The sequence below is a fragment of the Phalangium opilio genome, unplaced genomic scaffold, assembly GCF_054372755.1.
Source record: "Phalangium opilio isolate 3A_F unplaced genomic scaffold, DU_Popi_V2 ptg000024l_1, whole genome shotgun sequence".
In the NCBI taxonomy this organism is placed as follows: Eukaryota; Metazoa; Arthropoda; class Arachnida; order Opiliones; family Phalangiidae; genus Phalangium; species Phalangium opilio.
Window position 1 is genome coordinate 8,991,301 of NW_028324155.1, and position 27,168 is coordinate 9,018,468.

General features: G+C 36.5%; 6 protein-coding genes across 8 annotated transcripts in view; all 6 read right to left on the bottom strand.

Moving 5' to 3' along the window:
• The window catches only part of LOC149692730 (putative ammonium transporter 3), a 32,824-nt gene extending 27,487 nt beyond the window's left edge, over positions 1 to 5,337 (bottom strand). For all 3 annotated transcript variants that reach the window (XM_089868615.1, XM_089868614.1, XM_089868616.1), the window contains exon 1: positions 3,826 to 5,337. In XM_089868615.1, the coding sequence (XP_089724741.1) occupies positions 3,826 to 3,837 (12 nt within the window). In that variant the 5' untranslated portion in view covers positions 3,838 to 5,337. The remainder of the gene's footprint in view (positions 1 to 3,825) is intronic.
• Positions 5,338 to 5,467: 130 nt separating this feature from the next.
• LOC149692737 (growth arrest-specific protein 1-like) lies at positions 5,468 to 10,531 on the bottom strand. Its single transcript, XM_089868621.1, has 3 exons — positions 9,778 to 10,531; positions 8,782 to 9,709; positions 5,468 to 5,664 (listed from the first exon to the last, which is right to left on the bottom strand). Exons 1-2 carry the CDS (start codon positions 10,073 to 10,075, stop codon positions 9,006 to 9,008), a joined length of 1,002 nt encoding a protein of 333 aa, XP_089724747.1. The 5' UTR covers positions 10,076 to 10,531; the 3' UTR covers positions 5,468 to 5,664; positions 8,782 to 9,005.
• Positions 10,532 to 12,607: 2,076 nt separating this feature from the next.
• Positions 12,608 to 16,964, bottom strand: PIG-O (phosphatidylinositol glycan anchor biosynthesis class O). Its single transcript, XM_089868604.1, has 7 exons — positions 16,200 to 16,964; positions 15,810 to 16,145; positions 14,386 to 15,735; positions 13,894 to 14,185; positions 13,594 to 13,787; positions 13,303 to 13,524; positions 12,608 to 12,876 (listed from the first exon to the last, which is right to left on the bottom strand). Exons 1-7 carry the CDS (start codon positions 16,866 to 16,868, stop codon positions 12,706 to 12,708), a joined length of 3,234 nt encoding a protein of 1,077 aa, XP_089724730.1. The 5' UTR covers positions 16,869 to 16,964; the 3' UTR covers positions 12,608 to 12,705.
• Positions 16,965 to 17,203: 239 nt separating this feature from the next.
• On the bottom strand, positions 17,204 to 17,918 carry LOC149692739 (UNC93-like protein). Its single transcript, XM_089868628.1, has 2 exons — positions 17,555 to 17,918; positions 17,204 to 17,486 (listed from the first exon to the last, which is right to left on the bottom strand). The coding sequence occupies exons 1-2, from the start codon at positions 17,727 to 17,729 to the stop codon at positions 17,275 to 17,277; spliced, it is 387 nt and encodes a 128-aa protein (XP_089724754.1). The 5' UTR covers positions 17,730 to 17,918; the 3' UTR covers positions 17,204 to 17,274.
• On the bottom strand, positions 17,867 to 19,818 carry LOC149692740 (N-acetylglucosamine transporter UNC93A-like). The gene is made up of 3 exons (XM_089867554.1): positions 19,632 to 19,818; positions 18,191 to 19,089; positions 17,867 to 18,084 (listed from the first exon to the last, which is right to left on the bottom strand). Exons 1-3 carry the CDS (start codon positions 19,712 to 19,714, stop codon positions 17,867 to 17,869), a joined length of 1,200 nt encoding a protein of 399 aa, XP_089723680.1. The 5' UTR covers positions 19,715 to 19,818.
• Positions 19,819 to 20,046: 228 nt separating this feature from the next.
• Positions 20,047 to 22,144, bottom strand: LOC149692741 (metaxin-1). Its single transcript, XM_089868622.1, has 8 exons — positions 21,932 to 22,144; positions 21,717 to 21,866; positions 21,552 to 21,644; positions 21,292 to 21,471; positions 20,790 to 20,866; positions 20,554 to 20,711; positions 20,301 to 20,488; positions 20,047 to 20,211 (listed from the first exon to the last, which is right to left on the bottom strand). Exons 1-8 carry the CDS (start codon positions 21,998 to 22,000, stop codon positions 20,149 to 20,151), a joined length of 978 nt encoding a protein of 325 aa, XP_089724748.1. The 5' UTR covers positions 22,001 to 22,144; the 3' UTR covers positions 20,047 to 20,148.
• Positions 22,145 to 27,168: the final 5,024 nt, after the last annotated feature.

A 27,168-nucleotide genomic window follows, 5' to 3' on the forward strand; every position in this document is an offset into this window, starting at 1 on the left:
ACTACAGATCAAGAGTTATTTCCAGTTGAAGCAAGCAAAAGTGTTGGAATGAAGTTTTAAATAGCCCAATTTTCCAAAACAACTCACGTAATTTAAATAAACGCCAATCAATCATAATTAAATATAAAAATAGTTACAATTACAATTTAAAAACAAGCCTTAAGCCTGTAGTATCCAAATTATATAATCAAAAAACCATTACATACAGAAAATATTTCTACATGTATATATATATAAATGAAATCTACATGTCTATGTAATAGTTGAGAGTGTGGCGCTTTTGAATTATTAGGGGAGTTAATGACTTTGTTGAAAATAATGATGGCTAAAGAAAAACGCGTCGACGCGTCCGTTTTGAAAACAGAGAGAGAGACAGAGGGAGGGGACAGACACTAGCACCAAAAAATAATTGAACCAGTCTGTGCAGAGTTCATCACCATAACCGTATAGTATCCATCCCCTCTCTAAATTGTAAAAGAAGGGAAAAAACAACCTTCGCTATCTTCATGATGGGTTCGAATCTTTAAAAAAGGCGTACTGTAATCTTTAAGAAAATGGCCAGGGGGGTCAGCAAAAAGGGCTGTAAAAGGTGTGTAGCGAAGATCCCCAATAGCAGTGACTTTGATGTCTTCATCATCGAGCCACAACCAAACTTCCCATCCCCCATCTTCCCTGTTTTAACGAACCCCCCCCCCCGGTCGCCGAGTTTTTTAAGATATTACTTTTTTAAGCTAAAGGTACCATCCAACCAACCAGATTGGGCCTCCATCTATCTCCATATGCCTCTAGCGCGCCAAATACTTGGCTTGCTTGCTTCGGTGGGTAAAACGTTGAAAAAAGTAATTCCAAGACAAAATCACCGCAATTATTACTGCAGTCGAATATCAAAGCGAGAGGGGTTTATTTTTTCCTTTGCAACTAATTAAGATTAAAATTATAAAACTTTGTAATACATGGTTTTACTGTAAATGACCGTGGAGGTCAATGGCTAAAATATTATGACTGGATTTGGTCTCGTTGACCATTATAAATTTGTTTAATATGAAACCCAGAATCGTTGTATATTTCTTTGTTACTGGAATTTAATTTTCAAGTGGTCAAACGGTCAGAATCAGGGACGGAAATAAGAAAAATTTCTTATAGCACATGTGTCCAGTGACCCCCTATTTGACTGGAAAATTTATTGGACATTGTCTACTGGCGTGTGCATAAATAGTGTCGCATCTTCAGTCAAGCTATCAAAACTTCGGAATATTTATTGGTCAAAATGTCCAGTGACCCCCTTAATTTTTCATGAAAATCATGGGACATTTTAAAATTATATTGGACAATGTCCAGTGTCCTGTGCTTATTTCCGGCCATGGTCAGAATCGCGTATACGTTCCTTCTTTGACCAACCTGGTCCGCACGAGTCACTAACCAACTGAATTAATTAAATTGCTATCCCCTAATCGCGACGAATTAATTTTAATTTAAAGGATTCAAAGTAGAAGGAAGTTAGTTTGAAAGTTTCAACCCGTATCATTTTGAATTTAATTCGAAAATTGTTGGTTAATGTAATTTTGAGGAAAATAAACAATTCGGCTCAGGGAAAATGATTAAATTGCAAAGTTTATAAGGCAAAAATTATTTTGATTGAAGGACAGACGATTAGTAATTTTTTTTACAAAAGTCGTTGGTGGTCTTCAATCGAAAATTAACCGATTAAAATCAATTAACTTCAATATTAAATGAATAAATTTAATTTTAGGAAAAATCTTATAATCGACCTTACAATAAATAAATTCATTTGAAAAATAAAATCGGTTTAATTTCTTATGCGATTTTCCTTAAGCACTCGACCTCAACCAAACAAGTAAATAACAAATAAAGTCAAGAACTATTTTTCTCTATAGTATTGATTTTTGAATAAAAGGCATGATGGGTAATAACCGTGTAAAATGTATCTTATTTTTTTTCCTCTCTCTCACTCTCTTTCACGTTGTTGTTGAAAAGAAAATTTGGATGGCTATCCATCCCCCTTTAGCGCGTTTCCCTCCATTGCCGACGACACCCTTTATGGATAATCCCTCTTCACTTCAAATCCGATTATTGGCTCGCATATAATAGCTTCTACAAGATGACAACAACTCGGGAGCGCATGGAGACCTCGCTACTACCCTGCTAGCTCCCTTAAACCGATAAAAGGTACAATTGATATTTGGTAAAAAGTATTTTATAGAATACAAAATCAAAAGTCGCCATAGGGGATAACGTAAAAATATAAAAAAAATAAAAAACCTGGCAAAAACTGGTTGAACTAGCTTTAAATAATGGCTTTGGCACTCTCCATCGAGGGGCTATTCACTATCAAAATATTTTCCATCAACTAAAATAATATTCATTGTAAATAATAAGTACTATGCCTAATTTAGACGCTCCAGCATTTGACTTAAAAGTATAAAGTTTAATGAAATTCAACCAAATTTTCGTGAAAAAAAAATGATCAAGAGATATTGAAATTTTAAATAAATATGATAGAAACAGAAATATATAATAGATAGTGATATTTTCTATATGTTCCTGATATAAATAGTAGTGTTATTTATAGAGCGTATTAATATCATATTTTATCATGGTATCTATAACAAAAACCAACCCAAAGTAAAAAAAATAATTTAAAATTAAAATTAGGATATTTTTGAAGAAAATTTAGTGTAGAATCCCTCGAATTTCTATGGAAAAAATATCTTCGGTTGGAAACATTTTTTTCGTGCGCTTTTCTTAAGAAAATAATGGAGAGGTTCCGAGGTTGTAGAGAGAGAGAGGGGGGGGGTTGAAACGGGGGTAGATAAAAGTTCTTGATTGAGACGTTAGCAGTCTTCTCGTGACAGGCTCCGAGACTGCCCCGAACGTGTACTGGGGAAGCCAGAGCTGGGCGGGACCCATGGAAAAGCGGCGTTCTAATTTATACCCACACTGTATTTTTCCAGCTTCAATCCCACCCCCTACACTAACGACGACCTAACTTGCAATTACTACTTAACTATGGGATAATGGTTTAAGTATAACGTATCGGTTTCGTCTTAAGTTGACGCTAATAAAAGCACCCCGTCCATATGGGTTGGAATTTCACTACAAAAATATTCTTCATCTTCCATGAAATTTAGTGTTGAATATTCTCGTTTTCAAATTTAGTGGGGATTTTTTTTATGTAACTTAGAAAAGGTAATTTATGGTTAAATATTTTTTATGTTTTTCCTAACCTTAAATTACTAGGGGTTACCAAAGATTTTTCATTTCTTTTACCTGAACGTCTAAAGTAATTTTCCCTGACCAATTTTAACCACAGAAAAGTCATAATGTTGTAGGCTTAAAAATTACTAGTACCATGAACTGGTAAAACCACAGATGTCATAACATTAATGTAAAAAATAATATTAATATTAATATAAATATTAATATAAAAATATATATATTTGTATCACTTTTTAGTTCCCGAAACTTTATCTAATCTTAAGATTAAATTTTCAATAAAATACTAGATTAAAAAAATCTGTTTATATAAAAAAGAGAATGTCTTAATATTTTGATATGTTTCGCTTGGTTGATCACAGAAAGCCGACAGAAGGCAAAAAATAGTAATATTAAATGTGTGGGCAACCAAAAAATTGATTAAATCATGATTCGGGAAGCTCTAGGCCGTGAAAATATTACTAATACCATACATGAATATTAAATTTGTCTAGGGTTAGCGAACCCCAAAACTTTCATTGACTTCAACTTGACTTTGGTAGGTTGACGTTAGAGTAAAATTAATTTTGGTAAAACAAATCTTTAACTCACCTTGTACTTCATAAATATGTGTAGAATGTAGTCTGATTAATTTTAAGTGGTTCATTGTTATGATATTGAGGTTCATCCATAGCAGTAGGTTATCTCCATCCACATTATGATAACATAAGTTCGTTGTTTTACAAGAAACACTTGTTGATTGTCATTCACAGAACGCGATATATCACGCGTATTTTGTACTATTTATAGCACTAACTATAATAATATTCACTTTGAAATTCAATTTTAAAGTACTGTAAACTGAAGTTAATAAGAAAACCATAAGGCCCAAAAATTAGGCCTAATTTGCGACTTTACAGTAGTAAACTTTCGAACTGAATCGACGACAAACGACCACTTTTCTCGTGTATTTAACCCAAATTTTCCTCACTAATAACTTTAATAAACTATCCTAATTTCATTTTATTTAGTTTAAATAGTTTGAAATTAACTTAATTTTAACGATAATTAAGCAAACTTACATGAACAATACGACAGTTGGTCAAAAAGTGATGGAGAATGATGTTGCAACTGCACAAACTCGATCACGTGACGTGATGATTCGAGAAGAGACCATAGAGGTGAATTGGACTGACAACTTTTTCGGTTAGAACTTAGAAAAAATTCTTATTTACAGGTCAAAAAAGCCAGTTTTAGTGCAGCCGAATTTTTTTCAAAAAGAAACCCAACTGAAGAACTTCGGAAAATGATGCAATCAAGGATGGGACCGGATAGGACTTGTCCCGTTTAAGTTAGGGAGAGGCGCTTTTTGTAACAAACTTTATGGAACAAATAGGTGAGTTTATACCTCATTCACTACCATTTTTTATTAGAAAAGTATATTAGAGCAATTACTAAATTACGGCCGCGATTGTCAATGTTTCAAATAACCTAATATTGGGGGTCAAGGGTCAAAAATGGATAAAATGATAAAAAGTTGAATAGTATGATATGTTTGTAAATATTTTCACTGTTTTTTCCCTCCCGAGTCGCTCCCCAATCACGTTTGGAAGCAACCCATGACCTAATAAAGTCCTTTCCTAAGATAAACAGTACTTTGGGCCCCCTACTCGACTTGTATCCTTTAAAAGGGAGTTCCTACGATATTTGTTTACAAAACATGATCCGTTATAGATAGGAGATGGGGGAGGGGATGCCAAAATAAACAATGAAGGAATCCTCTTATACGTGACGTCACGCGTGGACGAATTCTAGTCATTCTCTCTAGTAAAGTTGGCGCGCGCGCTTGGGTGGTCCTAGCTGATAGTAGGAAGAGAAGGAAAAAAATCTTCATTATTATCTCTTCGGGAAAAATCACCCGATTCCCGCTTACCGTGGTCTTTGGCGGGAAAAAAAGCGCGCGCCAAACTTGGAGCGCGACATACTTACCTGAAATGATTTTTTCTTCCGCGCGGCTCGCGCTTATGCAATCGACGTGTGTGGCTCGTGAACTAAAAGTGACGTCACCACGTTGCATTTTATTTTTTTTCTTTCTTTTTCTTAAGACCACGTGCTTATTTTATTTTGAAAAATTCTAAAAATGTTAGGGTTAGGTTTTTTTGTATAGCGTTAATATATACAGCTAAAACTAGCTACAATGTATTCCAGACGATAGATATATGTTAATAAAATAATCAGTTTTTTTAGCAAACAATTAATTTATGATCAAAAAATAAATAACTTTATTAGCGTTTTTTTTTTACATTTATTTTGGAATTTTTGGTTTAGTCCCAAATTTTATTTATTTATTTTGAGTATTTAAAAATAAGTCTTAATAAAGTTGAGGTCAGAATTATCACCGGCTGTTCTCTTCCAATAATATTTTGTACGTCAGGCTCCTTTGGTTGGTCCCTGGAACATAAAAAAATTATTTAAATTAAATTATGAATATTATTATTTAAATTACTATAAACACGATATCGTGATGTTTCACCCTATACTTAGGAAGTTTACAAACAAAAATACCCCCTTTACTAAATTATCTACGAAGTTCTTTGTCTATTATATTAACCCGTAATAAGATGTTAGGAAATATTCTTAAAAATTATGGCATACGAAAACGAAATACAAGACGGCTCTGTTAAACCATATTTTAGAGATAAATTTAATTATTACCTAACCTAACCCAACCCATCCAAACCTAACCTTCGCGTACCCTAGTCGGTAATCATTACCGCTAATAATTAACGTAATCTTTGAAACTAGGGAGCGTTTTTGATCTAAAAAAAGGCCCGGTGTCAATTTTCAAACGCGAACTTAAAAGAACTTTCATGGATATTAAAATTTCTGTCTCAAACAAAATGCTACTTGTAGACATTCTTCGTGTCCTCGGGATCCGACCTCCAAGTGTATCACTCTCTCTGGCTCTGGCTCTCCCTTCCCCTAAACATAGTCTAGACTCTAGAAATGAAGATATCTCAATTGGCCATCCATGCAAGCGAGGAAATGAGGTCTGGGTTCATCCGCATTTTGCGTTAAATGGAAGGCGATATACTTGCACCGATATTACCATAGTTAACGTTGAATTCCAGGATTGGAATAGAAACTAAGGATGAAGCTGTCATTTTTAAAGTAGAAAGAAAGATGCCTCTCTGGTTTTTATAAAAACTCCGGGCTCCCCTCTCATCCGATAGATAACCTCTCTCTCTCTCTCTCTCTCTCTGGGAGCATGATGGGTGCTACTCGTATTCTTTCTCTCCTCTTCAAGGATTGCTTGTTGTTTTTTAGGGGGGTGGGCTATTTATATTAAGAAAGTAACTTAAAAACGCGTACGTCAACACGTGACGTGCACCCTAGACAAGTTTTAATTGTCCTTAAGTTTTAATTTCACCAAGGAACTTGTACTGCCCGAGTTTTGCCCTTCCCCTGAACATAGTTTGGTCACGAGGGAAGGCTAGGAGTTCAATTTGAATCAGTTCTTAATTAACAATGTCTCGCGGATTGCCTGATAACACTGAGATGAAGTTAAAGCTCAGGAAATTTTTCCATCTACGCGTTAGTGATACCGAATTGGTATTCTATTTTATCTGGTTATTGATTCTAATATTGTGGAATTATATGGGAGATGCCGATACCCTGACCTTTCGTTTATTATTACATCATTAGCGGAGAGAGGAGAAAACTAGGCATAAATCGTATTTTATAATTAAGCGATTACCGCAATAACGCTCTCAAATAAAATCGTAAACACGCGACAGAGACGCTTATTATATCTCTTCATCAAAGTCCTTTTGACAAGCGAAGACAGATACTGTTCCTTGATGAGGGAGGCTCCTATGGGACATAAAGGACGTTAGGGAGCGCGTATTTTTACGACCAAAGTCATTAAACTTAATGTACGATCCCCTCTTTTCAAGCTATTTCGCCTAGAATAAATCTAAAATACACTCTTGGAAGTAACCGTTTCTTACAGTTTCCCTATTGATAAATAACGCTTCTATGGTTGAATCTAAGGGATATAGGGGGACATGATGGATCATTCCCTTGTCAGGCAGGGAAAAAATATTCTTTTCCATGGAAATAAAATACGGAGAAGTCAATAAATGGGAAGCTTTCAAATAGTATAGTAGTGACTTCCTAAACTACCCCAAAATTGTTTCAATTCATCCTGAGCTAATTAAATCCCCAGTTATTCAAGATTAAATTGATTAGTTTAGACTGTATACATCAATTTATAACTTTAAAATGTCCCTCCTCCTAAAAATCAATCGAAGGGATGAGACCCTACTTTTGCCAGTTACTACCTAATATTATAAAGAAATCTAAAATAGCTTCGGATTCATCTACTTCTAACTATATATGACTCCGTGTTTTTGAAAGAAACAAAAAAGGAAAAGGAGCCTTACATATCCACGGAGGAGGAGTGGAAGCTGAGAAGGAAGGTTCCCCTAAATTTTAAAACCTAAAATTGTCGCTGGCAGATGTTTTGGGACAGTATTGGCGGATTAGAGCGTTTGACAGTGTCAAAATGGAAGGAGAAAATAACCCAGGGTGTCGGGTCTCTATTCCCCCCTTATATCTTTTACTACTGTCAGCTTCATTTCCTCCAAGAACCAAACCATCCCTCTCTCTCTCTCTCTTCTCTATTTTTATTTATGGTTCCCAAACTCCCTCCCTGCTTTATGACATCGTTTCTCCCATAGAGATGCTATAGTAATTTGGCGAGCTAGTTTTGGGTGCACCTCTCTCTCTTCTAATAGAAACGTATCTATGGGAATTTCTTATATTTAAACTTTAGTAGAGGGTTCAGTGGGTGTAAAAATACTAAGATTGATAGGAAATATACTACCTAGAATTCTATGGGAATAATGATGCGTTCGGGTGTGATGAAAGATCTACTCTTTACGATCTCGAGGGACTAGCTTTAATTTACAATTTGATTTGCGTGGGTTTGAAATTTAAAGTCAGTGATGGGAGTGCCACGTATTCGTATTCGGGGAATGGTTCTCCGAGCTAATTGGCGAATACCGAGCGATTGAAGGATGGTTTTACGATACTCCGCGTCTAACGGCGAGCAATCGATGCTTGGAACGGTTCGAATTCGAATTCGGATGCGAATATCGTGTTGGAAAGAGAAGGATGATTTTACTGAATGTGTGGCCACGGCTTAACTAGGGGCCCCTTTGTGGTTTGGAAACGAGCTTTAGGGCACCAAGGTTGATAGAGTGAATCTAGAGGCCTTTTAGGTTAAATTTATTTAATTTGATTAAAGATTTATTGTATTTGAGCGCCTTGGAAGCCAACCGAAAGACAGAGATAACCTAGGTTGTAAAATTTGATTCAGAATTTCTGTTGGTTTCCCTCCCCTTCCCCCCGGCTTTTCAATATTTTCGCAGTCACTGTCAGCTATAAGGAAATTTTGGCGGGAATGAGGGTTAGATTAGAGTTGAAAGGTCATTGAATAAAGCTGGGGATGTCAGTGACATAATGTAACATCTTTATATCCTGGTTTGATTAGTAAATACTTACCAAATACTTTTCTTAGAAATTCAGTCTCTCAGATCATAGATTCGTTGTTTGTTGTTTATAATACTGTTCGCCTTCTTTAAAGTGTCCCATTGTTTGTTTGTTTGTTTGTTTGTTTCGAGGTAGTCATCGATGTATAAAATCTATTTGTTTTTTGTCATTATCTCCGTTCATTTTCGTATTTACATAAGTAATTTGATTATTTCGTCTCTAACATTGATCCACTATCACGTGATATTGGCGCGAAACATTGTCCTGGACAACCAATCGTATCTGAGTAAGGTCAAGAACGCGCTAATCACGACCACTATATGATAGTTGGAGGATTTGAAACGAGATTCCGAAGAAGCGGAAGTATTTGGTTTTCTATGTCGAGTTTTATCAGGTGGTCTGTCTTCTTCTTCAAAGTCGTTATCACCAAAAATACCATTGTCTTCGGGTTCGGTAACTTCGGGTCTAAACCCGGCACCGTTTCCGCTACTACCGTCCTCCGAGTCTTCGTCGCTATCATTCTCCGTGTCGTCCTGGACCCTCGAAGGATCGGGACCCCCGATTTGTCCACCCGTTTCGCGTCCGAAGCACAATCTGTTCGTATTTCGACGAATGGTCTTGCAATCGAATTCTTCCGTGCCGTCGCAGTAACAAGTCCTGAGTTTGGACGCCTTCTCTTGGCGGTCCAGGATACCGATACTGTTGTTGCAACGCGGGCTGCATCGGCGACCGTTAAACATGGGTCGGCAGAATTGATGGTAATAGGATAAGGCCGTTGAACATAGATGGTCGGCCGAACATATCCATTGGGCGACTGAACACGAAACGACTGATCCTTCGGCCACGGCCATACTCACTTCCGGTCGGCAAACTTCCACTCTTTGTTTGCTGACTTCGCAGAATTGGGAACCGTTGCAGTTGCAAGCCATTAAAGCTTTGCCTAATGAATTATAAGATACTTAAACCCAATCTAAAACGTAATAAACCCAAACAAATTGAATTAATTACCTTCTTCCGTACTTGTCAAAGCGATCAAGGCTCTTTGACAGTTTAGCTTGCACTTTTTCGTACGTCCAGCCATGATATCGGAACAGTGCACCATGTACTCGTGCAAGGCAGCTCCGCAACCGACTCGGTAGGCGCATTTAACGCGTGCCATGTCGCAAGTACCATCGTGGAAGGATAACGTTGCCGTCGCCGCCGCCGGGGTGGTTGTGGCGGTATGTCCTTCGCCGAAATACGCGTTCAGAAACAATAAATACACCGCGACTACCGAAATAACCGGTGCTGGGAACTGAACGGACATAATATTTTTACAATCGTCCTAGAACTAACTACGAGACCCGGATGGTGTACCAATATCATCATCCAGTGATGGAAACCGAACAATTACTTTAAAACTGTCCACGACAAACGCGAGATACCTTTAACCACGCCGATGGTACACCGCTCGACGTCCTTCGCGCTCCTTGTTTTCAACAGTTCTTGAATGACGCTCGACTCTACTCGGATGAAACCAAACACGCGTCCGACCTTGCCAACTCTCCACCGACTTCTAAAAATTCAGTGGGTTGGCTCGAACTTCTTCTTGAGGGATTTGGAAAACGTCTCTCTTAGCGGCCGAGAGAGCGAGAGTCTAGGCTTGGCTCCGTTCCGTATCCAGTCTGGGGGTAAAGTTTTATAAAAGCAAAAAGAAACCCCTATTTTTTTCCCGGCTTGGTCCCTCCCTAACTTGACTCGAGGCTTCCTTCGGGCTGCCCGCTTTGGAAGCCCAGGAACAATCTGGAGATTCGAGGAAAAGATGTCGATGGAAATGCAGGAGGGAGGGTGGACCAATGGTGGTGGTAGTGGTGAATAAAGTCGTTCTACTAAATCGGAGCCCGTTCCCTACCAAGGATGATTTAAACTTGGAATACAGGATGCGTTTTGCTATAATCTCTGTTGAGGACTTTAAATTTGTCACGCGATAACTTTGCACATTTCGGTCCAAATGCTTTGAAATTTTGTAGAATTTCAAAGAGTATGACGAGCGTTAGATGATTAAATTTTGGTGAAAATCGACACCAAATTTCTGTCGACGACATGAACTTCCTGAACCGATAACTTTTGAAATTTTGGTGCAAATGGTTTAAAATTTTGACCCTTCTAAAAAAACACAATACAGATCGTATTTTTAAATTTTGATGCCAATGCGTGCAACTCTTGGGTGTAAATTTGGACTTTAAACCTTTTCAAAAGGACCTATCCACGTTTGTCAATAGTTCTCCATCCTCTAAAGCGAGAGTACTCCAGGTTACCAGTATCCATCATCCATGTTGGTACCGGGGCGCCAAACCAAAGTCGAGGGGTAATAGATGGATGGCGGTTCCTCACAAAAAAAAAAAAATAACTACTCCAGCAAGATTGAAGCGAGCTGAGCTGAGCCGCTTATAGAATTCTCAACTTTTATTTTGTACTCTGCGAGAGAAAAGTCGAAGAAAAGAAGTGTCTCCCCTCCCCCCTACATAAGCAACAACTGAGATGTAACGAAGCGGAGAGTTTTCGACTCCTTAAGATCGTGGCCCTCAAAATAGGTCGGACAGCATCGGGATCTTAAAGATTTTATCATAATAATAAAGGAAGTTGGGGAATAGAAAATTTTGAAACTAGTATCCCACCTCTCGGACTATAGTTCTCATAGTGCAGAGCAAAAAATAGCGACTCTATTAGAGAGAAGTACACTTACTGCATTTAGAAGAGGAATTCTTTTTTCTCTCTCTCTCTTTGCTTATTTTATTTTTATTTTTTTTTATAGAACTCTGTAACTTTGATGTTTCTACTCATTTATTTTTCTCATACATGAATGAATCTCATCCCGGAATCCTCACACACCTCCCTCCTGGTTTTCTTTTTTAATTCACATATTATTCCGTGTGAAAGGATTTTTTACACTAATTATATATCTGACACCCGGTAATTTACCGTGATTTTATGGATTTTATGGATTTTCCATTGAAAGTGACTGTAATTTTAGAGGAACCGTGTAATGTTAAATTAGCCTAGGTGAAAATTGATTTATTGCTTACTTTTAGTTTTTAATTGGTTTTTCGCAAAACCTTTAGAAATATCCATACCATAAAATAATTTAAATTAAGTATGGCCTAATTAATTTAATTTTTAAAAAGAAAACAATTCCAAAACTACATTTTTCTATCAAAATTCGTTTAATTAAAACTAGGCATAAATATGTAATGTAAATTAAAATTATATTATTTTAGGCTATATTCGAAGCCTAAAATAATATAATTTTAATTTATTTCTAGGTTTTCTAATATTATCTAAACTTGTCACTCGAAAATTATATCAGCTGGAGATGTTCTATGGGCCTTTTCAATTGAAGGTCAGAAAATATTTATTTTAGAAATTAGCACCTCAACCATTTATTCGAAATACCCGTCACTGACGTAGCGCGAGATCGTCCTTCCTGATTTGTCAAAACTTTTGACCCCCTCACCCCAGATGTATCACTTGTTTTCTTTATTTTTAACCCTAAAGTTCGGTAACTGGGGGGTTTTTTTGGCGGTCAAAATTTTCACCGTGATTTACAGGATTTTAACGGTTTAATTACTAATTTGTCGGATTAATTTTGGAAAATTTAACGTGTTTTGTGCGCGAATGTGCGTCTTTAAGACATTTTTTTTATTAAAAATCGCGTTATTTTCAACAAGTGGAAAATCAACACACTTCTGGCTGCTGTGGCTGGTAGGTAACTAGGATCTGAACTAAGCCTACTTTAGCCCTAATCCTCGGCCTTTACTAACAATAGTAACAACTTGAAAAAACACAAAGGGATACTGTATGCTTTTTTGAAATGTCTTGTGACCCTTTTATTACTCAAAAATTAATGAAAAACAGACTAGAAATGAATTAATTTCTTACATCTAATTACAAATTTAATTACAATTTGTCTAAAGTTCGTAATATTTTAATGTTTAACAATTGGAAGGCCACAAATGCTACGGCTATCACTATGAAGGATATTTCTTCAAATATAAGCCTCGGGGCAAAAATCTTCCAAACCATTAGATGTCGTCTTAGAACAAATGATGAAGCCATAGCGCTTAATAACTAGAAAGGGTAATATTCATTAGTTTTAAAGGATAATCGGCCATTATGATTTTAATCAGAAGTGAGATGAGACTAGAAGTACTGAGCTACCCAAATTCTTCACTCGGCAAAAGTGAATATTCTTGATAACACACCAACGGTTGGCCCTCTAGTGGCGGTTTCAGAATTTCCCCTCCAAAACGTGAGACGCTCGCGGTGGTAGACGGCCGAACTAGATTCAAGCACCCGCGTCCGTGTTCCGCGGCTTTAGGTTGAGGGGAAGGGGGTAGGAAATGTTTTTGGAACTCGACCAATTTTTTTCTCTCTAGTGTAGGCGCGTGGGAAGCGGCATAAAATCCTCAAATTTGTTCACTAGTGCCAGGATCTACTATCAATGCTAGAGCCCTTCACTTCTAGTCTCATCTCACTTCTGTTTTAATTAAATACCTTCAGAGATTGCATAAAAATGAATGAAAGTTGTAAACAAAGTAGGGAATTTTCGTATCGACTTAGACGTCCTTTGCTTAGAACTGCATTTATGTTTGAACTGGGTAGAATTCCTCTAACAGTGGTGTTAGCTATACTTTCAGGGTTCATAGAAACTCTATCACTTTTAACAAAAACTTCTCTTAAAGAGATAACGGTGAATAAAGCTCCCACAGCTATAACCTGTCATTAATTAAAGATAGCGATGTTTAATTAAGCACCAATTAATAGTAGGATTGTTCAGGTTTTTACCTGACTGAAGAATGTTTCGTAAATAACAGCAATTGCGGGAGCAATTCTGCCATAGTTTTCCCCCGATGAGAGTACAAAGGCTGCATTCCAGTGTATTGCTGGGAAAGCCGCTTGATGACCAGTTGAATAAAATAAATGAGATGCAAATGATGCTAGTATCGCTGCAACTGCAAAAATGCTTCCATGGTCCTCCTCTGGAAATGAAAATGTAGTTTAATGGGAATGTTTTAAGATAAGGTATGAACTTGGAAAGTTTTAAGATAAGAATTTCAAGGGAAAGTATTTTTTTGATCGACAAACCAGTATTTATGGAAGCGTGTTCCGATTGCTGATTAGTGGCCCATATGAAACCCCACGTTGCCATAGAAACGAGACAAATGATAATCCCCAGACTTAGTCCATCGCCCGATAAAAGACAAGCTAATAGAGATAGTGATATCAAAATGGGACCGTAATTGAGCAGCATGGTCCAATGAAAACGAAATAATTTGCGCTTGATGAGGGTGATATCGTAGGAAATTGAGATTGGAAATGCAAAAATGGCAACCGGGATTAGTAGAGTAGTTATTGTTGCAGTTTGGGCTGGAAGTTCCTGCAAAATCGATTTATTCATTCATTCAAACTCGTCCTTCTAAGATTTATTATGAATAGAGCTATCTCAGTTGTGACGAAAGTGGGTGACCATGTTTGGTACCGATTTGATTCTTTGGACAACTAGCATGGGTGACGTCACACCAAGGCTTCTGAGATAACTCTATTATTCCTTCTAAGATGTATGAATAAACTTCACACCTGTTTATTAGGTAGAAACTTTTTCACAGTTTCTTTTGAAGCAAAATCCAAAATCCAACTGGCGCCGATGCACAAAGTGGCGAATGGAATGAAATATTGCACCAATAACGCCGTTAAATTGTGTCTGTATAAATGTTTCCCTTTCTTCCAAACTATTTTAAAGACACCGGTAATTATTGCCAACAATATAATCGCTTCGAATAACCGCAATCCCCGATATTGCGACCAATTTTCGGGGATGGTGGCGATGGACAACAAAAAATTTGAGCTTTGACATAATGGTCCCTTTTCTTCCCGGCATTTGCGGAAAAAATCGCCAGCGCGAACTAAACCGGTAGAAAGGGTAAATAACGCCATCCAAATTGCCCCGATTTTAAGGTTAAAGTTCATTAAGGGATTCTTGGGGTTCAATTTCTTCGTCGCGAATGATTGAGCAATGATTCTTAAAGTGTTAGCCATTAACAGAGATTGCAATAAGAAAGAACTGGTCTTGTCTTCGTTTATGACGAAACTGTTTGAGAATAAACCGCAAGCGTGAATGATTGGGCAGAATAAGTTGAATATCACGCTTAATTTGCCGGAGTTTGAAGTTTCTTGAGGATCTCCGTGACTTTTAAAGACTGACCAACATAAATAAACAAAGGACGATCCCAAACTAAGGAAGCAACCGGCGTTTAGACTGTTTTTAAATATTGCATTTTCTTCACGCGCGTAGCAATAGATCGCGGTTGAAGGCACTGATAATATTATAGAAACAAAGACGATGTTCCCGACGATGTAAAGGTGTAGCGATCTCTGACTAGTTTCTATTAGAAGCATGACGACAATTATCGTTCCCAACATAACGATAAATATACCAATTATCATTCCCACCATGTTAAACTTGGCCCATTTTTCCGAAAAGGCTTTTAACATTCCATTGAGGTAGGCCATCTGAAGTTTCTTAAGAGCGCGAATACGTTCCAAAGATACTTGTTGTCCTTTGTTATTATCCGACGCGCGTTGTTCTTTATTTACACCGCTCAATAAGTTCTCAAGTTCGTCGTTGGAGTTGATCCATAATTTCTCTAATATTTCAAATTCGTTTGAGTTGAATGAAGGCGAGATTTGATTTTTGTAAGTTTGGAAGTATCGACGTATTTGATTGGCGTTTTGATTCAAAGCTTGCAAGGTGAATAATTCGTTAAGTAGTTCAGTATTTATTGCCGAGTTGTTTCTGCCAGATTTGCTGGATGGATTTACGATGAAAGTTTCCGATATGACGGAACCCAGGTTGGAAAATGGAATGGGAAGACCCATATGTAGAGATATAGTAGGAACTAGATTGACTTGAGGAACTCCATTCATTTTCTACGTTTAAAAAAGATAAACAACAACCTAATTAACTTCAATTTTAATTATAATTAAGGAAATTTAAGCCGTACCAAGTTAACTTTTTCCCCGTGAAGTGTCTCTTTGCTGAAGATAAACAATGTTGAATTAATTTCCATTTGACTGTCTCCACCGTGATCCCCGGTTTGCGTCATGCCGTGATCCCCAATTACATAGAGAACAGTGTCTTTAGGAAGACTTTGTATCACTTTACGAATTACTTCGTCCATTTGACGCAGTTTTCTGGTCATTTCCGGGTGGGATGGACCGTAACGATGACCGCAATGGTCGACTCCCAAAAAGTGGGCGATTAAAATATCCCATTCGTCAGATTTTTCCATTTGAGGGTACAAATGAGTTAGTATTCCATCGTCAACCGTGTTTAAATCCTGTTGAAATAATTAATATAATTAAGGAAATAAATATAGGTAATTAATAATTACCTTGACGTTAAATGAAGGGTAGAAATAAGACTTGTGAAATTTGTCAGGAAAGAGATTCTTCCACGTATCGTCCCCCATAAAGATAGTCTTTTTCCCATTTAACGCCATTTGTTTAATTAAATTATCTTCGTTAACGGCTTCCCCGCCAAAGTTGGCGCTAATATCGATAAAGGTCGGTAACGTCCCCGTGGTCAAACCTTGTAACCGTTGCAAAGTTGTCGTAGGTGGATCGGCCACAAACGGTGCCATGAATGAATTCCTTGGTTTTTTCGTTAAGATTTCTTCAAACACTGGCATTTTTCCTAAATAGGGTGTTGTCTCATTCGGTTTACCCTTAGTTGAATACGCGAAATCGAACCGTAGACCGTCTATAAGTATTATTATTGCTTTGGAAAATGAAGCCGGTAACCAACACGGTTTTGACTTGGGAACGGTACTACTACTGTCGTATTGGTCGAAAATAGATTCGAAAGGTTTGGAAGATACAAAACCATCGCAGAGGCTTACGTTCTCTAGGGTTGCTTTGGATAACAGAAAACTGAAACTGAAATTCGCTATCCCGTTAAGGTAGACGAAAAATATCCATACTAGTATAGCAAAATGCCAGTAACGACCTTGTAGCTTTAAAAATATCATGTTGGATGCTAGTTTGGTGGTAGTGATGGTCATGTGTATTTTTCAAACAGTCCCGCACATGCCTTCAACTCCATCGCGGACATTGAGCTCAATGACCTCTACCACCAGACGCGGATACACCAAAGTTACTGAACGACTGAAGAAACGCGAAATACAACTATCAATAAACGTTTCCCGGGACATCTAGTAACCAACTAGTTTATTAAAGTTAATACGTATTAGTTAAATACTACTTTAAACTTAATTTTTTAATAATACCTTGTCAGGAAGAACTGGGCATTTTTTGGACCCATTCCCAGTCATAGGTCAATGTAGATGTAGACTAAGCGATAAACGTTATCTCCCCATTGACGGTAATAAGGTAGAAGCTTAGGAATTGCCACTACTATTACGAAAATGTTCTCAATACGTTTTTTTTATTAATTATTATATACAATATTTAATTTTTTGGTTGATTTACGCGCAATACCACCTCGGAGACGATATAACCAATCACGGCGCAAGACCAAACTATGACCACGATGTATATTTTAGTTCTTAAACAAAATAAAGTGCTAAAAGTAAATCCTAATAATCCTCCTAAACAATCGGCGCAACCAACTGCCGCGAAAATATCCGCTTCTTTATCTCGAAATGTCAAACTATACAGAGCTAAATATAGAAATAAATTAAAATTAGGCTTAGTAATTTAAATATTGTAATTAAATTAAAGTACGCACCCATTATTTGAGGTTGCATAGCGCAATCTGCAAGTCCAAATATTGCAGCCATGCAAAATAAGGTGATGGGCGGCTCTTGTATTGAGGGCTCCCAAAATAATAACAGAAGTAGATTAAATATAATAAGCGCGAATGCGCCCAAAATCACGAAAACACGACCCGTAATTTTTAACATCCATGACCACGTGATTGAACCGATGATATAAGTTACGCTGTAACAAATTAGAACGTAGTTTACGCAATCTACACCGCATGTGCAAGAAACGAATGCCTTGAAGAAACAAACAACCGCCCAGTTGATTAAGATTAAATTTAATTATAATTAAGTTTAATTACTTTAGTGAATTCTCCCGAGACAAAGGCATTTTCCAAACCCTGATAAAGCGTTATAATCGCTAATGGAAGCAATTTTTTGCTTTTTAAAAAACCGCATGTTGATTTTAAACTAAACATCACTTCGTTTTGAGCGAATTTTAAAAATTGTTCCAATTGATTGTAGTTGCGCTTTTCGGCAATTTCTTGGCTAATATCTGAAAGATCGCGCGAAAAAAATTGCTTTGAAAGTTTTACGCAATTTATTATAAATATTCGTAACTTATTACGAGGGGCTAATCACTCGTATAATTTAATACTCACGTAAATCCTTGTCTTTATAATAAAGTGGTTCCATAATTAAAACAATGGCGAAAAATGCCCCTATAAAAGACGCAATGTATAAACCGCAAAGCGAAAATACTCGCCAATCCTCTGGTTTTTTCATAGTAACGTCGTTGGAATCGCAATAATTTGCGCCGCAATATAAACTAACCGTGTAATTAGTAAAACTCTGATTATAATTATCATCCTGAGTAATTAAATCATCATCTTGATTATAGTTTAAAACGGCGTAAGCCGAAATATGTCCAGTTAACATCGATGATTGAAAACAAAAATAGAAAAAGGCGAAAACCCGCGAAGTTAACCTTTCTTCAAAGTTTTTATAAGTTTGTTTTTTCGCGGCTGTATCTACGGCGAAATATTGACTGTAATTAGTCCGTTGATTACCGCTTCTAATTTGCTCGTTTAATCGACAATATAATAACGTACAACGCGTTAAGTAAGCCGGGATACATGTCCATAAAGTTGACATAGCCACCCCGCAAATGGCGCAAGAAACCAGGATGCTTGTCCATGTCGGGTAAAAATTGGCTACCACAAAAAGGGAGCCGAATGTCACGCAAACTATCATTGTTTTCTTAAGTCCGAGGACACGGATTGTTAAAGATGGTAGCCACGGGTAACTCAGGAGGGACACGGCGTAAAGGACACTCAGGGATATCGTCCCCAAACCCCCTTCCAAATGTAAACTACTTTGTAAAGCGAATGTCGAGGAGTAGGCGCCGAAAAAGAGGAATACCGCTAAACAACAACCTAAAATGCTTTTAATTAAGCCGCGTTTTGTGACGATTGATAACATGGGATCCGATCTCTCCTCTTCATTTGTTTCGCTCCTCGAACCAAAATCATATTCCATGACTTCGATCAGATCGAAATCGCTGGAAATAAATCGCGTTGTCGGGTTAAAACTAAAGGAAAGTTCCGAAACATCAATGAATTAAAAAGAAAAATGGGGTATATGAGCTTCATTTGTTTACGCACTGGTTTTTAATAGTGTTAACATGGATAAAGAATGAGGGCGAGGAAATTTGTTTTCACGCTATAGGATAGGCAACTCCCTTTCTCGGACGACACCTTATTCTGTATATACTCTGTATTTTAAACTAAGGCCTTAGAGGTCCGTGCACTCGAGCTAAAAAACTCGCGGATATTTAAAATCCTGAAGATCCTGAAGTTTTTGGTCTCTTGACAGCAAGTACAAAGCTACGTTACATAGAGACTTAGCTTTACGCGTGCTGACAACCTATGTTGTAACAGAGTATATACAGAATAAGCTGTCGTCCGAGATAGGGAGTTGCCTATCCTGTAGAGTGAAAACAAATTTCCTCACGCGCATTCTTTATCCATGGTGTTAATAAACCAATTTCCATGAATTTTCCATGAGAGGTAAATTAAGCTGAATTAAGATATTACAACTTACTTGAAATTTTCATTTCTGGTATAAACCATTTTGGCGTCGCCGTTTTGGCCGTTAGTAACTACACTGTTGTTTCGGGTATCCATGTGTATGTATAGTTATAGTTAATTTATGGGTTAGATAATAAAATTAACAATGACTATAAAAGAGACCAACCAAATATTCAATTTTATGGCGAAACTAAGGGATAACTTATTGGGGGAAATTATTGTTACAAGAGGAAAAAGCTTAAGCAGCCATTTTATTACGTGACATGCTGTGATTTGGGGACACTGCGTGCGTGTTGTAAAGGTACAACTTTTAATAAACAAAAACACCTGTTAGAATTTTATGAACGCTATGTTCTAAACGTTGACGGATTTGTTGTCTAAACAAAAATAGGAAAAACACACACACACACAAAAAAAAAACACCAATATTTTATTTTAATCTAAAAATTTTTAATTTTCAAGGCAACATTACAATCAATATTTCGCATTTATTTATTTAAACAGGATTAAATTAATTTAAGCGCTGTTTTTCAACCTTCTTCTCTTTCCTCCTCTTCTTTGTAACTGTCTTCATCAGCAGACACGTAACTTATCTAAAAAAAACATCGTTATAACTTCTAAATACGTCAAAATGGTTGGCAGAGCGGCCATTTTGAGGGTGGAAAGTATTGACTTGACTTACCTGTACTATACCAGTCACAAGTGCGTAGAATATCATGGCGGACATTGAAAACATTCCTGAGAGAATCATATTTCTCCATTTGTGCGGGAATTCATCTTCAGTTTTATTCAAATCATCAGATTGTTTTTGGGTATTGGAATTATGGGTGTTGTTATTTTCACCACTAATTGGATTGCTAGCAGTTGAATCTATAATTAGTTTAAATTTAATAATTAGGGATTTGTTTTATTAGTCTATTATATTGTTTATTTACTGTGTTGGCTAAAATATCGCTGTAAAATTCTAGCAATGAATTGAACTAGATTAGGGCAAGCTTTTAAGTGATTACACAATGAAGCATTTGGAAGATCTTCCGATAATTTTAGAATGGGAGCTAAGTAACCAAATACGATAGCGTCCAAGGAACATGGGCTATTAGAAAATTAATTATTTAGTCCATTTTTCGATTTAACTTAATCGCAATATTAATTATAATTAAATTAAATTAACCTTTTTCCAAAGAAGAAATCCTTTTCTCCTAACCTTTCACACAATAATGTTAAGCATTCTTGAGCGTTTTTGTAGACCTATTTTAATTACATTAAGTAATTAAGTATAAATTAACTATTACTATTATCAGAAGTGAGATGAGACTAGAAGTGAAGGGCTCTAGCATTGATAGTAGATCCTGGCATTAGTGAACAAATTTGAGGATTTTACGCCGCTTCAATCGCGCCTACGCTTGAGAGAAAAAAATTGGTCGAGTTCCAAAAACATTTCCTACCCCCTTCCCCTCAACCTAAAGCGGCCGAACACGGACGCGGGTGCTTGAATCTAGTTCGGCCGTCTACCATCGCGAGCGTCTCACGTTTTGGAGGGGAAATTCTGGAACCACCACCAGAGGGCCAACCGTTGGTGTGTTATCAAGAATATTCACTTTCGCCAAGTGAAGAATTTGGGTAGCTCAGTACTTCTAGTCTCATCTCACTTCTGCTATTATATTATTACTTACAAATGTTTCTATTTGTTCTTCTTCTAGATCGTCATTATCGTGTAAGGATGCAATGACTTCTTGAGCTGAACGTTGCATTTTTCCGGGAAGAAAATAGTTTAAGGGAAATGGCATTTTCTTGGCATACCATGGCCTAACAAACTCGATGTAATTTCTCATATCACACCACAGGATATACAACTAAGAGATTAACGTGAGTACGTATTAATTTCTTTGATTAAACTTAAACTTTAATGATACCAAATGTTACGTTAACTTACCAAAGCTGGCTTGAGTTTATTTTTAAGTAACGCTTCATAAGCTACTGTGTCTGCTATTTGATTATTCGTTAGCGATACATCCGCGTTAAAATTCTAATTAATTATATATTAATTAATTAATTACGGATGATGAAATCAAAACTTATTATTATTGAAGAACCTTACCTGTTTTTTCAAATGGTCTTTAAATTCTTTAAATGAAGTAATTTTAACTCGAGGGCCATGTTGAAATAAGGGCAGCTGACCATTAGGTGAAACCCAGGGGTTATTGCATTCCGTGTTTTTAACGGGAGCTCCGCAAAATTTTGCGTATGACTGAAATTATTTACGAATTAATTTTAGGCATTTTAAATATGATTTTATTATTTTAATTTATTTACCATCGCTTTTAAACACTCGCAGTCAATGCTAGGCAATGTTTTATGTGGTCCCCATGATTTTAGTTCCATTTTACTAATTTAAATTAACGTTATTTATTAAGTTTAACATATATATAATGTTTATATAACGTGGGTAAGGCTTAGGTACAAAATATATGGGCATACGCGAGTCAAAAGGTTAAACCTATATTGATTATTGGTAAAGAAACTGATGTGAACTGAACCTTCAATTATTGGGGATTAGTTTCTGAAAGATAGAGATAGATGGCGCCAACATTCCATACATTTTAAATTTAAGAACAAATTTACGCGTACGTCTTATGAAATTGTCTATTTTGTCTGTCTGAAATTGTTTTTAAAATGGGCAATTTTATATTAATTTTCCCGGAAATGTAGTTTTTTATGGTTTTTCTAGATATATTCGAGTATTTTAGCGATTTTTAGGCTTAGTGACGTTAGGCTTAACTGATACGGATTATAAGTGGGTCATAATTGATTTGCGACGGGGAAATTTAAAAAGACAATGAACGTCTTAGTTTTCCGCTTGTTACAAAAGATTTCTTCGACTTCCTGCTTAAAACTTTAAACGAAATGTCTTTTGGAAATTAAATAAAAAAATCATTTCAAAGTGTCGAAATTATGATTTAGTTCAGATTTTACGATCCATATAGTCGAGATATAGAGAGACAAGTTAGAGAACTAAATAGATAAGATTAGATTAAATATATGGGCACGGTTTCGTCGAAGTCTAATATAAAATTAGATAACTAAATGAAAACCTAGTAAATATATGTAAAGGAAACTTAATTATTTATAATTATACGAAGAAAATTTACTTCATCGTCGCGAAGTTATTGAAAAGTAGGCTTGTTCAAGGCCCTTCCAAAAAATGTCAATCATAACACCCGTTTGATATTAATTAGTACAAAAAGTAAAATTTTTTTGTAAAAAGAAAAACGAACGTGTGAAAAATTTACGTGAAATTTTGGAAAATTTCTGGGCAACTTTTGGAAAATATCTGAGGAGAAAGCAACGTTTCCGGGGGGGGGGGGGGTAATCGGATGTAAAAATATAGGGGGGAGGGAGGTCAGTCTATTTTTTCTAAAGGGAGAGTATAGGAATAGGTTAGGACATTATAGAGAACTTTACCATCCGTAAAGAGAGATCTTCCGACCCACCCGGCGGCACCCCGGTATGGCGGGCCACTGCCAGCTCAAGGCCGTTTTTACCCCGCTAGCTTTTTTACCCAAACCAAATTGGTTGGTTTAGAAGTTTGCTTTCTCATTTCTCCTCGCATCGCGAATGGTTTCGTTCGTTTTTTGTTAGCGGCGGCCCTAACCTAAACCAATCTATCCGGTGTCCTTCGATTCTATCGAGTCTCTCTCCTCTCCTCTTCCCAACGTTTCGTTAAACGCTCTCTCTTTAATATCATATGATAGCGAAGCTTCAAACCGATCAAACAACTTCTGTCTTCGCGCGAATCTGTTAGTTATTTGTTATTTAAGGAAATATACGTTTTCTAGACATATTTATTTAAGGTTTTAAATTATTATGCGAGGATCAATTGATCAAATACTTCCTCTGAGCTACAAGAATGTGAGTATTGGCGTTATTACGAATGAAAGGGGTGGTGAATTGAATCCAAAACTTAGCATGCTTTTTATTATCATTGGCTTTTAATTGTAATTGTAATCTTTATCAACTTATAATATTTCGCATTTACGGGAAATGTTTTAAATTCTTCCTTTACGCTTTTTTTTGCGCAATTTCCCAAATATTTTACCGCTTTTTCTTTTTTTTTTCCTTTGATTGGTCACGTGACAATTTACCGAAATTTTCCTTTTATTTGACGCGTGACACGTGACATCACGCGACTCGCGTTATAATTTAATTTAATTTAAACTAAGTTAAAACGAATTAAATTTTGCTATTAGTTAAAGAGAAATCAGACAATAATAATTTGGCTAGATTATTATTATTATTATTATTATTATTATTTAATTTAAATATTGGTTGAGTTAAAAGTTAACCCTGTCGTTGTTAAAGGGAGCATCAATAGGTTTTCTATCTAAATTTTGACGTCATCATAATCTCAATGGAGATTTTTATGTTCGTTACCAACCCAGCAAAGGAAAAAGCGGTAAAGTCTGACCTAGATAGCTTGGAAAACTTTCGCAAGGTTTTTTTTTTAGTTTATATAAAATATAATGTATAACTTGTTGAACTGCTTCAGTCTCGGTCTAATAGTCTCTATTTGAATTTCAAACAACTCGAGTTGCGCGCGGATGACGTGGTTGGTTAGTTTGTTAGTTAGTTAAAACATCTACGTATAAATTATACCATAGAAATCTTCAGTACGGTATGGAATAAATTATTATTGTACATACTAGGGCGTAGTTGAGAGGAATTTTTAATATTATATGCGCGGAGAAGAGCTCGAGTTTTTATTTGTAAGTTACGGGTATTTATCAGAGTTTCGTAATGTTATCGTGGTAATTATAAATGTACTGGTTCTAATATTATTTATGATTTTGAGTGTTTTTCCGTTTGGTGAAATAACAGTTTGTTGTCCCTTAACGCGAAGTTTCAAACAGGTCGAGGAATTCTAGGAATGGACCCCAAAATGGTGGTGGAATTTTAGGAATGGGGCCCAAAATGGTGGGGGGAATTTTAGGAATATGGGGCCCAAAATGGTGGGGGAATTTAAGGAATATGGGACCCCAAAATGGTCGGGGAATTTTAGGAATAGGACCCCCAAAATGGTGGGGGGAATTTTAGGAATAGGACCCCCAAAATGGTCGGGGAATTTTAGGAATAGGACCCCCAAAATGGTCGGGGAATTTTAGGAATAGGACCCCCAAAATGGTCGGGGAATTTTAGGAATAGGACCCCCAAAATGGTCAGAGAATTTTAGGAATAGGACCCCCAAAATGGTCAGAGAATTTTAGGAATAGGACCCCCAAAATGGTCAGGGAATTTTAGGAATAGGACCCCCAAAATGGTCAGGGAATTTTAGGAATAGGACCCCCAAAATGGTGGGGGAATTTTAGGAATAGGACCCCCAAAATGGTGGGGGAATTTTAGGAATAGGACCCCCAAAATGGTGGGGGGAATTTTAGGAATAGGACCCCCAAAATGGTGGGGGGAATTTTAGGAATAGGACCCCCAAAATGGTGGGGGGAATTTTAGGAATAGGACCCCCAAAATGGTGGGGGGAATTTTAGGAATAGGACCCCCAAAATGGCTCTGACAACAAACAATCATAGCATTTGGGACTTGGGAGATGATTGAGATACCCCAAATATAATATAGTGTCGTCTTCCCTTTAAAAAATCCAATATAGCAAAATTACGATGGTTTAATTTGACAACGGAATTTGCGTAATTGTATAAATATTTTTTCGATTTATTAAGGTAGAGGTATGTTAAGCACAGCGAGCGAGTCGAGGGTCCCTGACCCCCATCCATCCTTCTCTTACGGTATTATATATATTTGGGGCTAAATGACGTCAAACACCATTTCATTTTTTTTTTCTGTTGGGCGGTTTCTAACTTCCGCCTTTTTTCGTTTGAATAAAAAATTTCCCGTCCATGTCACTCTTAACTCCCAATTTGAGTTTGCGATATTATCTACCCTAATTTTATAATGTATTGTTTAAGGAACCTTAAGCAAATTCAGGGTGGTTTATAGTTAATTTTTGGGGTTTTTTTGTGTTTAAATATTAACAGGGTAGACCAAGGTAGATAGAGAGCGACTTTAGACAGGTGGGCAACCGTAACGCGCATGCGTAAATTTTATTTTTATTTTTTTAGTTTCCGCTGATTATCTCTTTTCATCCATGCAACAATTATTATATTTTTTAACATCCTGGCCCAAACCAGGGATTGATGGAGACAGCGAGAGGAGAGATCCGAGAGTTATTAGTAGCCAGATCTCTGTAAACTGCTTTCCCTCCCTCTCTCCATCCCCCTTTTGATGTTGTTTGTGGCCAAATAAGTTCGTATCCTGTCTATTTTTATTATTATTATCCGATGGGAAATGGATATTAGACCAAAAAGACTAGGCTTAGGAAAATATTGGTGGTCGGTGTTTTTTTTTTTTTTTAATTTTATTTTTTTATTTTTTTATTTTTTTATTTTTGGAAGGAAAATAGTTCAACTATGGAATTCGATTATAAATGTAAGGGAATTTCGGAAATCCCAAGGCTTAAAATGAGGAGATTTAGGAATTTCCATCATTAAATGTAAGGGAGTTTAGGAATTTCCATGGAATTAGTCTTAAAATGTAAGGGAGTTTAGGAATTTCCATGGAATTAGTCTTAAAATGTAAGGGAGTTTAGGAATTTCCATGGAATTAGTCTTAAAATGTAAGGGAGAAGGGAGTTTAGGAATTTCCATGGAATTAGTCTTAAAATGTAAGGGAGAAGGGAGTTTAGGAATTTCCATGGAATTAGTCTTAAAATGTAAGAGAGTTTAGGAATTTCCATGGAATTAGTCTTAAAATGTAAGGGAATTTAGGAATTTCCATGGAATTAGTCTTAAAATGTAAGGGAATTTAGGAATTTCCATGGAATTAGTCTTAAAATGTAAGGGAATTTAGGAATTTCCATGGAATTAGTCTTAAAATGTAAGGGAATTTAGGAATTTCCATGGAGTTAGTCTTAAAATGCAAGGGAATTTAGGAATTTCTATGGAATTAGTCTTAAAATGCAAGGGAGTTTAGGAATTTCCATGGAATTAGTCTTAAAATGTAAGGGGGGAGTTTAGGAATTTCCATGGAATTAGTCTTAAAATGTAAGGGGGGAGTTTAGGAATTTCCATGGAATTAGTCTTAAAATGTAAGGGGGGAGTTTAGGAATTTCCATGGAATTAGTCTTAAAATGTAAGGGGGGAGTTTAGGAATTTCCATGGAATTAGTCTTAAAATGTAAGGGGGGACTTTAGGAATTTCCATGGAATTAGTCTTAAAATGTAAGGGAATTTCCATGAAATTAGACTTAAAATGTAAGGGAATTTCGGAATTTCCACGGAATTAGTCTTAAAATGTAAGGGAATTTCGGAATTTTATTGATAATCAGTTTTAAAATATAAGGGAATTTCGGAATTTTATTGATAATCAGTTTTAAAATATAAGGGAAATGGAAAATTAAATGTAAGGGACGTAAGGGAACTTGAAGAATCTCATCTAGTAAAATCAATCGCGATTGACGTAGAACTTTTTCCTCCAAAATTTTCCCAC

Excerpts from the sequence above, each read along its gene's own strand:
- LOC149692737 (XM_089868621.1), bottom strand. The coding sequence starts at position 10,075 with ATGTCCGTTCAGTTCCCAGCACCGGTTATTTCGGTAGTCGCGGTGTAT. Across the intron at positions 9,710-9,777 it reads TTTGACAAGTACGGAAGAAG|GCAAAGCTTTAATGGCTTGC; the intron begins GTAATTAATTCA and ends ATAATTCATTAG.
- PIG-O (XM_089868604.1), bottom strand. The coding sequence starts at position 16,868 with ATGACCATCACTACCACCAAACTAGCATCCAACATGATATTTTTAAAG. Across the intron at positions 13,788-13,893 it reads ACACGCTTCCATAAATACTG|AGGAGGACCATGGAAGCATT; the intron begins GTTTGTCGATCA and ends TTTCATTTCCAG. Across the intron at positions 13,525-13,593 it reads ACGAAACATTCTTCAGTCAG|GTTATAGCTGTGGGAGCTTT; the intron begins GTAAAAACCTGA and ends AATTAATGACAG.
- LOC149692739 (XM_089868628.1), bottom strand. The coding sequence starts at position 17,729 with ATGTTAAAAATTACGGGTCGTGTTTTCGTGATTTTGGGCGCATTCGCG. Across the intron at positions 17,487-17,554 it reads TATGCAACCTCAAATAATGG|CTCTGTATAGTTTGACATTT; the intron begins GTGCGTACTTTA and ends TTCTATATTTAG.
- LOC149692740 (XM_089867554.1), bottom strand. The coding sequence starts at position 19,714 with ATGGATACCCGAAACAACAGTGTAGTTACTAACGGCCAAAACGGCGAC. Across the intron at positions 19,090-19,631 it reads ACCAGAAATGAAAATTTCAA|CGATTTCGATCTGATCGAAG; the intron begins GTAAGTTGTAAT and ends ATTTATTTCCAG. Across the intron at positions 18,085-18,190 it reads TTATAAAGACAAGGATTTAC|ATATTAGCCAAGAAATTGCC; the intron begins GTGAGTATTAAA and ends GCGATCTTTCAG.
- LOC149692741 (XM_089868622.1), bottom strand. The coding sequence starts at position 22,000 with ATGGAACTAAAATCATGGGGACCACATAAAACATTGCCTAGCATTGAC. Across the intron at positions 21,645-21,716 it reads AAGACCATTTGAAAAAACAG|AATTTTAACGCGGATGTATC; the intron begins GTAAGGTTCTTC and ends ATAATTAATTAG. Across the intron at positions 20,712-20,789 it reads GATTTCTTCTTTGGAAAAAG|CCCATGTTCCTTGGACGCTA; the intron begins GTTAATTTAATT and ends ATTTTCTAATAG.